The sequence below is a fragment of the Equus przewalskii genome, chromosome 14 (assembly GCF_037783145.1).
Source record: "Equus przewalskii isolate Varuska chromosome 14, EquPr2, whole genome shotgun sequence".
Lineage (NCBI taxonomy): Eukaryota > Metazoa > Chordata > Mammalia > Perissodactyla > Equidae > Equus > Equus przewalskii.
The window spans coordinates 37659953-37673091 of NC_091844.1; the positions used below are offsets into that span (position 1 = coordinate 37659953).

General features: G+C 35.6%; 1 protein-coding gene across 7 annotated transcripts in view; it reads left to right on the forward strand.

The window, feature by feature from the left end:
• WDPCP (WD repeat containing planar cell polarity effector) overlaps positions 1–13139 on the forward strand; it is a 385152-nt gene that overhangs the window by 147104 nt on the left and 224909 nt on the right. For all 7 annotated transcript variants that reach the window (XR_011526047.1, XR_011526048.1, XM_070572535.1 and 4 more), the window contains 2 exons: positions 3874–4062; positions 7431–7554. Coding sequence is in view for 5 of the 7 variants with exons in the window: in XM_070572535.1 (XP_070428636.1) it covers positions 3874–4062; positions 7431–7554 (313 nt within the window). In the remaining 2 variants the exon portion in view is untranslated. The remainder of the gene's footprint in view (positions 1–3873; positions 4063–7430; positions 7555–13139) is intronic.

Here is a 13139-nt window from a genome sequence, read left to right on the forward strand (position 1 = left end):
TTTTTCAAAATTGTTTTGGCTATTCTAGATCCTTTGAATTTCTATATAAATTTTAAAACTGATTTGTCAGTTTCTACAAAATCACCTGATGAGATTTTGATTGGGATTATGTTGAATCTACAGATCAATTTGGGTTAGAAAGACAGTTTCACAATATTGAGTCTCCTGATCTATGAACACAGTATCTCTCCCCATTTATTCAGGTTTTCTTTAATTTCCTCTCAGTAGTATTTTATAGTTTTAAGTGTAAAGAACTTGTACATATTTTGTTCATGTTTTTGGATGCTATTGTAAATGGTATTTTTAATTATAATTCTTAATTGTTCATTGGGGTTATATAGAAATAAAATTTTAAAATGTTGACCATGTCTCCTGCAACCCTGTTAAATTCATTTCTTAGTTGTAGTAACTTTCTTTGTATATTCCTTAAGGTTTTCTACATAGATGACTATGACAACTGCAATTAAAAAGTTTTACATCTTCGTATCCAACTTATATCCCTTTTATTTTTTTTCTTCCCTTACTATACTAGCTAGGACCTTCAGTACAATATTTAATAGAAGTGGCAAGAGAGGACATCCATGCTTTGTTTCTGATCTTCGGTGGAAAGCATTTAGTCTTTCATTATAGGTATGATGTTATTAAGTTGAGGAAGTCCCCTTCTATTCCTAGTCTGCTGAGATATGTTATCTTGAGTGGACGTTGCATTTTTTCCAGTGCTTTTCTGCATCTATTGAAACGATTATATGTTTTTTCTGGTCATATGGTGAATTATATTGATTAGTTTTCAGATGTTTCAGCAACCTTGCATTTGTGGGGTAAATTTCTCTTGTTCATGATGTATTATCTTTTTAATATATTGATGGATTTGCTAATATTTTGTTAAGCATTTTTGTTTCTGTTTATGGGAGATCTTGGTCTGTAGTGTTCTTTTTCTTTTTCTTTTCCTGTAATGTCTCTGTCATTTTTGCTATCAGTGTAATGCCAGCATCATGAAATGAGTTGGGAAGTATTCCCTCCTCTTATATTTTGCATTGTGTAGAGTTGATATGATTTCTTCTTTTAATGTTTGAGAGATTTCACCAGTGAAGGCATCTGGACATGTAGGTTGTGTGTATGTATGTGTATATGTAAAGGTTTTTAAACTACGAAGTCAAATTTAAATAATATAGGGTCACTCAGGTTATCTGTTCCTTCTTGAAGGAGCTTTGATAGTTTGGGTCTTTCAAGGAATCCATTTCATTTAAGTTATAGTTATCTGTATAAAGTTATTCATATTATTTTTAATGTCTGTAGTTCTGTAGTGATTATTCCTCATATTGGTAAGTTATGTCTTCTGTTTTTTTCTCAAATTAGGCAAAGATTAGTCAATTTTACTTATCATTTCAAAGAACCAACTTTTGAGTTCATTAATTTTCTGTATTTTGTGTTTATTTTTGTTCTTTGGTCTATTTATTATTTTTATTATTTCCTTCCTTCTATTTACTTTGGTTCTAATTTGCTCTTCTTTCCCTAGGTTCTTAATGTGGAAGCTGGGATTGTTGATTTTAGACCTTTCTTCTTTTCTAATTGAAACATTTAAAGCTAGAAATTTCCCTCTAAGTACTGCTATAGCTACATCTCACACATTTTGATGTTATATTTTAATTTTTATTCATTCCAAATATTTTCTGATTTACATTGTGATTTCTTCTTTGATCCATAGGTTATTTAGAAGAATGTTGCTTAATTTCTAAATATTTGGAGATTTTCCAGATATCTTTCTATATTGATATCTAATCTAATTTAATTAAGGGTGAGTCAGGGGACTCACTCTGTATGATTTCAAGATACTTAAATTTATTGAGACTTGTTTTATCACCCAGAATATGTACCCTCTTGGTTGATGTTCTGTGTGCACTTAAAAAGTATGTGTATTCTGCTGTTGTTGAGTGCAGTGTTTTATAAATGTCAGTTAGGTCAAATTCATTGATAGTGTTTTTCAAGTATTTTCTATTTTTACTGATGTTCTAGTTACATGTTCTCTCAACAGCGAGAGAGAAGTGCTGAAATCTCCAACAGAAATTGTAGATTTGACTTTTTTTCCTTTTAGTTCTGTCAGTTTTGGCTTTATTATTTCAGAGCTCTATTATTAGGTATGTTTAAGATTGTTATCTTCAGGAATTTTCAACTCTTTATTATAAAGGGATAGAATTCTAGGCTAATTCATTTTTCTCTCTCAGCATTTGAAAAATGCTGTGCTGTTGTCTTCTGGCTTGCATAATTTCAGAAGCAAAGTTTGTAATTATTCATATCTTTGTTTCTCTATATGTTATATGTCCTTTTTCTTTGTCTGCCTTTAAAGATTTTCTCTTTATGACCTTTTGCACAATTTGATTATGATTATATGTTAGTCTTCTCAACAAATCAGTTCTTTCTCTTGCTAGAAGTATTGCATAGGGGATAGAGTCAACAAATGTCAGATATTTTCGTTTTCACGCAAAGTTCCCACACATTAAGATTTACTGCCAAGAAAACACCCTGATTTATGAGGACTTCCAAGTGCTTGACTGCAGCCTCATGAAGCCTTTTGAACAGTAGCATTCATTGGTTCTCCCAACACAAAAAGAATAATGATGTCTCATTGCTTAGTGTAGTCAAGGCAATTCCCCAGATTCCCTATCAAGTTGAGTCCTGTTAGATATAGCACAAGTTCTCATTTTGATGTGACTTGAAGTTAGTATGAAGAATTTCAGCATCTTTCTCATGAACTAATATATCTTTTAAAATCCAGAAACCTATACTATTCCAGTTAAATGATGATGATGATGATGATAGTAATGAAAAGAAGAATTGCAGTAATATTTTACATACTATACAGCTTACAAATAATTTCACATACATTTTCTCATTTAGCTTTGCAATTATTTGTACTGAGAAATTTTTGTAAACTCACTGAAATCAGTAAACATTGGCTGAAGATAAAAGACTTTACAGCCAGCCATTTTTAAAAGATTAAAAAATAATAACCTGCTTAAAAGCCCTAGTACCTTATCATTTGATTACACAGAAATTGTTAGTTTCAAATGAGATAAGCAATATGTAAAAGATGATAAAATAAAACTAGAACAGAATGCCCCCCCCCTTGTTTTGTGCTCTTTCTCCTCTAAGATTAGAAATAGATTTCTTTTTTCATTTAAAAGGGTAAACAATGTGTTTAGATTGTACCAAGATATTTTATAGCAAATACTAGTTATGAAGGGGATCAATAGCAGGATTAATGCTGATCATTTCTTTAATAGAAGAGAATAATCTCTAAATGCCAATTTGAAATAAATTGATATGTGGTATCTATGAAGAAACTATCAATTGAGAGTACTCATTAATAAAAACAGACTTAGAAGCATTTATATAGACACATCATTTTTGTCATGGATACTTGTACCCCCCACTCCCCACCCAAGTACATAGGGCTGAGTGCAACCTAAAGCTAATAAAGCTGGTCAATAAGAATTGTATTCGCATCAAAACCCTGTCTTTAAAGGTATACAACAGAGACCTACATGACTGATGAAAGATGTAGGGTTAGCTATTGTGGTCTACCTAAAAATTCTTCTCATTTTTATTCACTTTTAGTCTAAGCAGTTTGATTATGTGGAGTCTAAATTAGTTAATATGTGACTGAATGATAAGCATAAGCTAGACAGAGTTGGTAGGTGGTATTTAAAATGAAGATTTAACCACAAAGCAATATTACTCTAGGTCCCCAAAATCCCACATTTCTAGCATAATGTAAGAAATGATTACTGGTTTTTTCCTTTATGGAAAAGTTAATTGTGCTATACTACTTTTTATTTTTAAAAGATTCACTTGGTTTTACATTTTTTGTGACAGGTATCTTCACGCGAGGACAGCTAGGCCTGGTAGACATCATCTTCCAGTACATTCACTGTGATGAGATCTGTGAGGCGATAAACATCCTGAGCAGTATGAACTGGGACACCCTGGGCCACCAGTGCTTTATCAGCATGAGTGCCATTGTAAACCATCTTCTTAGACAAAAGCTCACTCCAGAGAGAGAAGGTCAGACTTGAACTATAATTCATAAATGGGTTTTGTATATATATAAAGTACATTTTATTGAGTCAGTTATTTTTTGAGTTATGTTTAATTAGAGATTAAAAGACAAAAATGTTAATGCCCTATTTAAAACTGACAAGATCAGATATCAAATAATTACGCCCATACGGTACTTACTGTATAGTATTTGTCAACATAAAGAACAAATTTTCTGTATATACCTATGGTGGAACTCACAATGCAGTCATTGTACCTTTTGGTCTAAGTTCTTGTGTGGAATATGCTCAGATTTCAAACTTTGATCAAGAATTTCATGTAGTCTCTAGGGTCTGGTAGACAAAGGGCCCCAAAGATCTTTATTCCTCCTTCACTTTAGATATCAATAAATTTTTCTCTCACACCTCAATCCTTTGTCCAGACAATTGTCCTTCCCACAATTGTGTGTATGAGAATTGCAGCCCAGGCTATTCCTTCTTGTTTTCATTCTAACTTGTACTTCTGATACCTCTCCCTTCTGCCTGCTTGAATTTTCCTACCTTCCCTCAGTTAGTAATTTTGCCCATATGATCTCAGATGTTTATTGTTAAAGAGAGATAAGATGCTGTTAAAAAAAAAGAAAAAAAAGTGCCACATACAATAATGAAATTAATTTTTATATTTGCCAATTATCCAGTATATGTTGTTTTTATTATGAGTTATTTATTCACTTAATGTAAATTGCACCTAAACATTCTTCTATTTGCATCTTTATTTCAAATCTTTGCAATAAGCACTGACATTAATGGTGGGATATCATGGACAATGAGAAACTGTCCCTAGGTAATTTACAAGGTAGGGAAAACAGGAAATATGTCAAAAGATCTTTACTAGAGAGCTTTTTTTCCCTACTATTTTCTTTGCTTGATTTTAGATTTTCTTATTCCACTTTATGTTTCCCAAAGTAAACAGATTGTTTCGATAGAATTCTGTACATAACCTTTATTTTAGTAATTTTAGAGAAGAATAATCAGTAAGAACATGTTCCTTCAGGAAGTTTGCATCATGGGACTTGGCCCAACTCATAGGAGGCCCACAGTAATGTTTATGTAATGTTAATTGAATGTCCTTTTTAAGCTAGTTCAACCTATCTATGGAGATTCCAGTACTTCTACAATGAGAAAATGCCTAGCACAATGCTTGGCCCACAATATGTACTTGATGAATATTAGTTAAAAATAAAAAGAAGAGTCTAACTTTAAAATTTTAGGGTACTAGGTATTACTGTAATATTTCTGCCTGCAGTTATCTCAAGTAATTATTTCCTAGTATTGGTACATTCTCAAGATTGGGTACATAGTAGAAAAAAAAAAAAAGAAGTAGAGTCCTTAAAGGAAGCCTATTATAGTACACACAATCTATACAAAAGACCCTAAATTTAGAGTTGAAGAAACATGGAGAAGAGAAGATATTGACTCTCAGGACACTGAGAAATTGCTAGCATCTTAGTGAATTTGTATTGTAAGATTTCTGTGTTGTAAGACAGATTATTAGGAAATTCACAAATGGGCATTATCAGATTCTTGCCTTAATAAAGGATATTTCAAGGAACTGTAGGGGCGAGATAGGGCAATAAAGAGCTTGTACTAGGGGCCAGCCTGGTGGTGTAGTGGTTAAGTTCATATGCTCTGCATCAGCAGTGGCCCAGGGTTGGTGAGTTCAGATCTTGGGCGTGGACCTGCATGCCACTCATCAAGCCATGCTGTGGTGGCATCCCACATATAAAATAGAGGAAGATTGGCACAGATGTTAGCTCAGGCACAATCTTCCTTAAGCACAAAGAGGGTGATTGGCAACAGATGTTAGGTCAGGGACAATCTTCTTCACTCACACACACACACACACACAAAAGCTTATATGATACTAGGCTATTAGAATAAAATGCTTGCATGATGCTGGGCTATCAGAATATGTAAATTTTAAGTAGGTATATGCATTTTTCCCCCAAGTAACTGCAAAACGCATTTCTAAAATATTCAGAATTTTCCTCTATTGAGATTTATTCTCTCTGAATCTAACAAATTTGACATGGTAATTTGTTTTCCTTTTATTAGTGGAACCCAGTGAGCTCTTTGTAGCTGTGTTGTGGTTATCTTTGAGATCTTCATTTCTGCCTTAAACATCAAGCTGGGCTATCTAATGAATCTATAACTGTGCTGGGAGTTAACCAGTATTCCATGTAGCCTCTTGAACATTTGAGATGTGCGAAACATGCTGTCAAGAAAACAAGCGACGGCAAGAGAATCTGGCTTGTTTTCACAATTCATTGCTGTATTCAATTTTAATCTAAATTGACTGCTGCTTTGAAAGGAAATACCCCTAAAGTTCACCTTACTTTACTGTCTAGATTTGAGATGAAAAAAAGAAATTGCTAACAGCTTAGCCAAGTCCATAGCAATTACTCTGATGAGGTATTTAATACTTTCAAACCCAAATAAGCCTAAAACGAAAGAGTTTTGCTAAATAAGGAATTGTTTATTTGACCCAGTGCTAGTAGCATAAAAATCAGTGGAGTCTTACTGTGAACTGTTGTGTTCTCATACATACTCATACTCTTGCCATTATGGTAATTATATAATTTCCAGGTATTTCTGGGAGGAAACACAACCCCATAGGCGTGTCTTGGTAAAATTGTGAAGTAGGCAATATGTGCCTTTTTCTCCCAATCTCTGTCCCTCTGGTTTATCAAAACCTGCTCTCTGATCCTTCTTTCCTACGAAGGTGTCAGTTGACAGAGAGCAGATTAGCATGTCACCCCTCCCAGGGGTGTCAGCTTTCACACTTGGACAAAACCAACAATCTTATTGTTTACGACAGGATTTAGGGAAGTTATAGGAACTTTCACCATTTCTTTAAAATTTTAATAGAGCAAGATATTACTCCAATAAGGCTATTCTAATTTATATTATTTTCTGAACATTTCTAATACTGATTTCAATTCCCCAATGCGGAAAGGTTAGTTTTCTCCTTTCAGCTAAAGAGTGTAAATGTTGAGTACACTGTGAGTTGATTTTACTGGAAATACTAGTTCAAACTGTGTTACTTTGATGAGTCACTGTTTTAATTACCCATTTGTGGTGAGAGGTTGGTTCATTATGGATTTTTTCAGCTTTGACAGCTTTTTGTTGCTTAGAGTCATTGTCAGCTTTGCCTCAAGTGAAAGTTTGTACACAGGTTTGTTTTTGTACCAGCTGTCATATTTTAATTTCATCCTTCCTGCAAAAAGCTCACATTTCATCCAAGTTTGCAAAACCTGCCTGACTGCAAACATGAGTATTCTGTTGTAACTGAAGGAATTTCACTTGTTTTAGTGCTGCTGTGTTTGAATTCCACAGCACAGCTTGAGGCAAGCCTTGGAACCTTCTATGCTCCAACAAGACCACTCCTGGATTCAACTGTATTGGAATATAGAGACCAAATCAGCAAATATGCAAGAAGATTCTTCCACCACTTGCTCAGGTGAATGATATCTTTGGATTGATTAGTGTCAGATTAATTACCTATTTAAAGAGCCATCTTCTCTAATTAGAGTATTTCATAGTATGGCTATCTGTTTTCTAATAGTCTATTCCCTAAGAGGAAAACAAATCTTCTCTTCATATACTTGATTTACTTTGTTCTTGTTTTCCTTTTAAGGACTATATTTGAATATTGTTTAGGGCTTTTACAATATCAGTACACTTTAATATAACTTCCCCTTTAATATGAAAACAAAAAATATCAGCTATGTAAAGTCAATTTAAAAATATTAATTGTGCTTCTAGTACTAGAGAAATGTTTTAGTTTTAATTGAAGCTAAAAATATGAATGTGCTATAAAGCTCTGAGATGGTCACTGGTTTGTTTTACTTTCAGAATTACTGTAGAAAGATTTGTCTATTGTCCTCTCATATAATGTGGCAAGTTGCTAGCTTCACTCTTCCTCATTTTTTCTGCCTTAAATGGGTATAATACATTCCTTTAACCTTAGGGAGTATATGAAAAATTGGATAATAATGTCAAGAAATTACTCTGAGAAAAATACTGTTGAAGTTAAGGACATAGCATATTCCATATATATAAAGGTCAAAAGCCGATGGATGGACAGAGATGGATAGATAGATGATAGATAGTTTAGGGATACATATAAATGTGTCAATACTGTAAATAAAAGCAAGGTAGTGATTAGCACAAAATGTAGGATAGTGTGGAGTGGGGTGAGAGAAATATGATAGGAATAGACACATGAGAGTCTCAAAGGTACTAGGAATGTTCCATTTCTTAAGATGAGTGGGTGTCCATTAAAACTTATTATTCTTTTAGCTGAATGTATACATTTTGTATACTTTTTTTATATGATATATTTTATAACAGAAAGTAATAGAATTTTCAACTCCATGTACCAAAAGGAAGTATTACATTGAGTTGAATTTAGAGTTTTACTTACAATCCAACTGTTATAGTTCTTTTTAACTCTTTCAAGCAATTTCATGTATAGTCTCTGCTTTTTTCCCAGAACAACCCTGTTAAGGGGGTATTATCATTTGACAAATGAGTAAACTATAAAGTGGCACTTCACTCTCTACACAACAGTGAAGCCTTTGGAAAACAGTCTTTTTAGAACCTGAGAACAATGTTAATATATTGCAGGAGTTATGATCTGTAATTGAATCCTGCCTTTTTACCTGAGTGACTTTAGCATATTCCAAGATACTTTTCACCCTGAATGAGGCAGTCTTCTACATATGAACATCTGCAAAAAATACTGGGGCTGATGTCACATTTATTTGAACTTAGGCCTTTTTCTTTGCTGTCGGTATTATTTTGTTTTCTCTCTTTCTGGGGAATATTAATGAATTCACCTCCTGCCTGACTTGCTCAAAAATGATTAATGTGAATGAAACAGATGTTTTGGAGGCACAGTCTTAGTGGCCTCACTGTGTCTCTGGCCTCTCTGACTTTCTGCAGTGATTTAGCTGTGCATAAGCATCACATTTCATAATGCTGCTGGCCCTAAGATGCTTGTATCCCACTAATATTCACACATTCTACTAATGTGTAATATTTTTGTTCATTGATTTTCCTCAAATGCAGTATTCTAATTATTTTTGGATGTACTTTGGGATGAGATGACTGTTATTGTTACTATTATTATTATTAGGCTTGTGCTTTTTTGTGTGGTTACATCTGGAACATTTTCCTTTGAGGTATGCTAGATTTTCCCATGTTTCCTTTTTTGCATGCTTTGCTACTTTTTCAATTATAATTAGTGTTTATTAGTTGTTTTGATAAGTGGCTATACATGGCATTATGAAAAGAGAAAAGTAAGTTTAGAAGAAATTAAATGAGATAGTTTAAGTTGGAACCATTGTTTTGTTTAGTCTGCTGCCAAGAAACTTTCCTGCTTAAGGGAAGAGAAACAGGCCAAATACTTTTTTGTATTTATGAAGTGCTAGAATTGCATTACCCCAGATACTCAGGCTAGCCAGTATTTTCGCATTCTAAAAAAAATGTTATTAGATAATGGAATAAGTCCTAAACAGTAAAGACCATCATAGGAAATTTTAAATTAAAGATAAAGAAAAGGAGTGCCATCAGAATAGGGGTGTACCTAAGATCACTCACTGTTAGAGCTAAGGACTCAGATTGCCTGAGTCCAGATTGGATTATTTTGATAGAGAAGAAGAAAATATTACATTGATTTTAATTTCATACGGCATATAAAGGGTGAGGTCATAGTATAAATTTGTGATAATAGACAAGTATACTGTGTGGGTTATTAAAATAAATTCTTTTGTATACAATTTTGTTTTAATCTTGACAATAGAGGAAGTCCACAGACATCTTTTTGTTTCTTGGCCTTTTTTATCTTCAGCAAGTATGAAAAATTATCCTGACAGTGTCCCTCCAAATCCAAATGAATCTAAACTTAAAACATACTTCTCATGTCCTGTCACCTTTTTGTATGTGTTCAAAGTGATCGATTTTCATAAAGAAATGCTCCCTATAAATGTAAATCATTGCTCCTAATATTAAAGATAGAAAGCAGTAGAAGTATAATCTTGATATGGTAGCTAAATATAGTATTTATCATAATAAAATTTTTAAAAAGATGATACAGTCTAATTCATAAAATCATTAAGCTGGAAGACACCACCTAGAAGGTGTCTAGAAAAAAATTTCATGTGTTTTCCTTTACTCTCACACTCACAATACTTCTGACACCAGCTGTGTGGGGTTTTTTTTCCCCACACTGACCAATTCTCTGACACCAGCTGGGTGTTCTACAATTCAATTCAGTTCTAAGACTACCCAGAGTTAGCACCTACCCCACATGTTAAGGGCTCAGTTCCACAAGACCTCCCCTCATTCAGATGCCATTCACAAGAAATAAGTTCCCAGGTTACTCACAACTTCTGTTTCACTTGGCTACAAATTGGAGGTTCCCACTACTCCCTCCTCAGTTTCGATAATTTGCTAGAGCAGCTCACAGAACCCAGGAAAACAGTTTACTTACTATTTCCAATATTTTTAAAGGATATAAATGAACAGACAACGAAGAGATGCGTAGGGCAAGTTATGTGGGAAAGGACTCCAAGCCTCCTTGTCCTCTCCAGGCATACCACCCTCCCAGCACCTCCAGGTGTTCACCAGTCCAGAAGCTCTCTGAACCCTCTCCTTCTGGGTATTTATGGAATCTTCATTACACAGGCACAATTGATTAAATTACTGGCCATTGGTGATTAATTCAACCTCGAGCACCCATGCCCCTCCCCCTCCCTGGAGGTCTAGGGTGAGCCAAAACCCTCTAATCATGTGGTTGGTTTCCCTGACAACCAGCCCCATCTTCAAGGGCTTTCGGAAAGTTACCTCATTAATATAAATTCAGGTGTAGTTTAAAGGGGCTTCTTATGAATAACAAAAGACTTTCCTTTTGCCTTCTTGGCTTTTAGCACCTAGGAAATTTCAAGGGTTTTAGGAGCTCTGTGCCAGAAGTGGGGCAAAGACCAAAGAAATACTTCTTATGATAAATCACAACATCACAGAAGGCAAATGTAACTTTGCTTAAATTAAGGTTAGAAGGTGATTGTTCACCTCTCTGCCTCCATGAAATTGAACAGTCCTCCAGAACTACCGAATGGGGAAGTATTAACAAGAGCTTTTCATTATAAACAAATAGAAACTATAATAGGAACCCCTAGATATTGATGAAATAAAAGGGCAAATATTTCAAATGAATGTGCCACAGATGAAGCTTATTTTACTAACATGGAAATATATTTATAAAGGATTAATAATTTGTTTTACTTGTTTATTTCCCCTCTTAACTGTAAGACTATTGTTTTCTGACTCAAATGGTATTATGTGATTGTGGCACAGAGACTCATGCTTTTTAAGTGCTTATAAAATAGTAAGCAATATGTTGAGCAAGGGAGCTTTATTGCCTAGAAATAAAAATATTATATTTATGAAATATTTGTGGAAAAGTGTATTGATTGATGCGGGGTCGGTGAGCCCAGGAGTCGAAAGAAAGATTTCTTAGACTCTCAAGGTCTGGCAGTAGTGCTCTTTTATTTAGAGAATAGTGTGGAATAGCATGGGGACAGGACCCATGGGCAGTCAGAGCTTCTGCTGCCACCGCTTCTGCTGCCCCCGCTGGCATGGGGACAGGACCCATGGGCAGGCAGAGCTGGTGCGTGGGGACAAGACCCACGGGCAGTCAGAGCTCCTGCTGCTGCCCCCACTGGCATGGGGACAGGACCCATGGGCAGGCAGAGCTGGTGTGTGGGGACAAGACCCACGGGCAGTCAGAGCTCCTGCTGCTGCCCCCGCTGGCATGGGGACAGGACCCATGGGCAGGCAGAGCTGGTGCGTGGGGACAGGACCCACGGGCAGTCAGAGCTCCTGCTGCTGCCCCCGCTGGCATGGGGACAGGTCCCATGGGCAGGCAGAGCTCCTGCTGCTGCCCTGAGTTGAGGGTTAGGGCTAATTTTATAAGGCATGGATACGTGACTTATTTTTACTGGAAAAAAAGAAAAAGATGATGTAAAAAGTCATTAAATGATTTCAGTGCAGATGAGGTCTGGTTATTGTGCGGTCATATAACTTTAGATATGAATCTGGCCATATAGATCGGCATGCAGGTGAGGATGCCCCGGGCTTCTCTCCCTGGGGCAGTCCTAATTCATACCATAAAAAAAGTCCACTGGGTCATATAGTTTGGCATGTAGGCCAGGTCACCTTGAGCTTCTCTAGCTGGGGCAGCCTTAATCCACATCATTGATGTCTGGATTTTCCTTTCAGTATAACAAAATGTAAGATGAATTTGATGCAGGGTCGGTGAGCCGAGGAGTCGAAAGAAAGATTTCTTGGACTCTCGAGATCTGGCAGTAGTGCTCTTTTATTTAGAAAATCGTGTGGAATAGCATGGGGACAGGACCCATGGGCAGTCAGAGCTGCTGCTGGCATGGGGAGCTGCTGCTACAAACATGGGTGGAGAGTAAGGCTAAATTTAAGGCATAGGTATGTGAGTTATCTCTTTACAAGGCAAAGGAAAGAATATGTAAAAAGAGTTGTTAAAATGGTATCAGTGCCAGTAGGGTTCTGGTTATTGGGTGGTCCTATAACTTTTAGATAAGAATCAAACCGGATTGAGTAAATGACAGAAGTTACCGCTTAAATATTATCTTCAGCCAAAGACAAAGGAGGATGTTGGGGGGGGGGGGGGGTCAGTTACATGAGGTGGCCAGGCAGTAAACAACTTAAGTTCTTGCCTTTGGCATTGATTAAGAGTTTCTAGAGATAAGGTCATCCCCCTTCTTCCTGGCCAGAGAGGGTGGCATCTTTACAGATGGAGGTTTCCCTTACAAATGTAAATGTTTCCCAACAAAGGGCAAGCAAACTCCACTCCTCAGAGTTGCTTTTATTAAAGGTAACCAGCCCCCTTCTCATCTACAGTTTTAAAAGTAACCAGCCTAAAATAATCCTCATCAAATTGATGTATAGAAAGGGAGATTGATAGATATGTGATAAAACAATATTGTAAAAAGATGATGGAATCTTTCA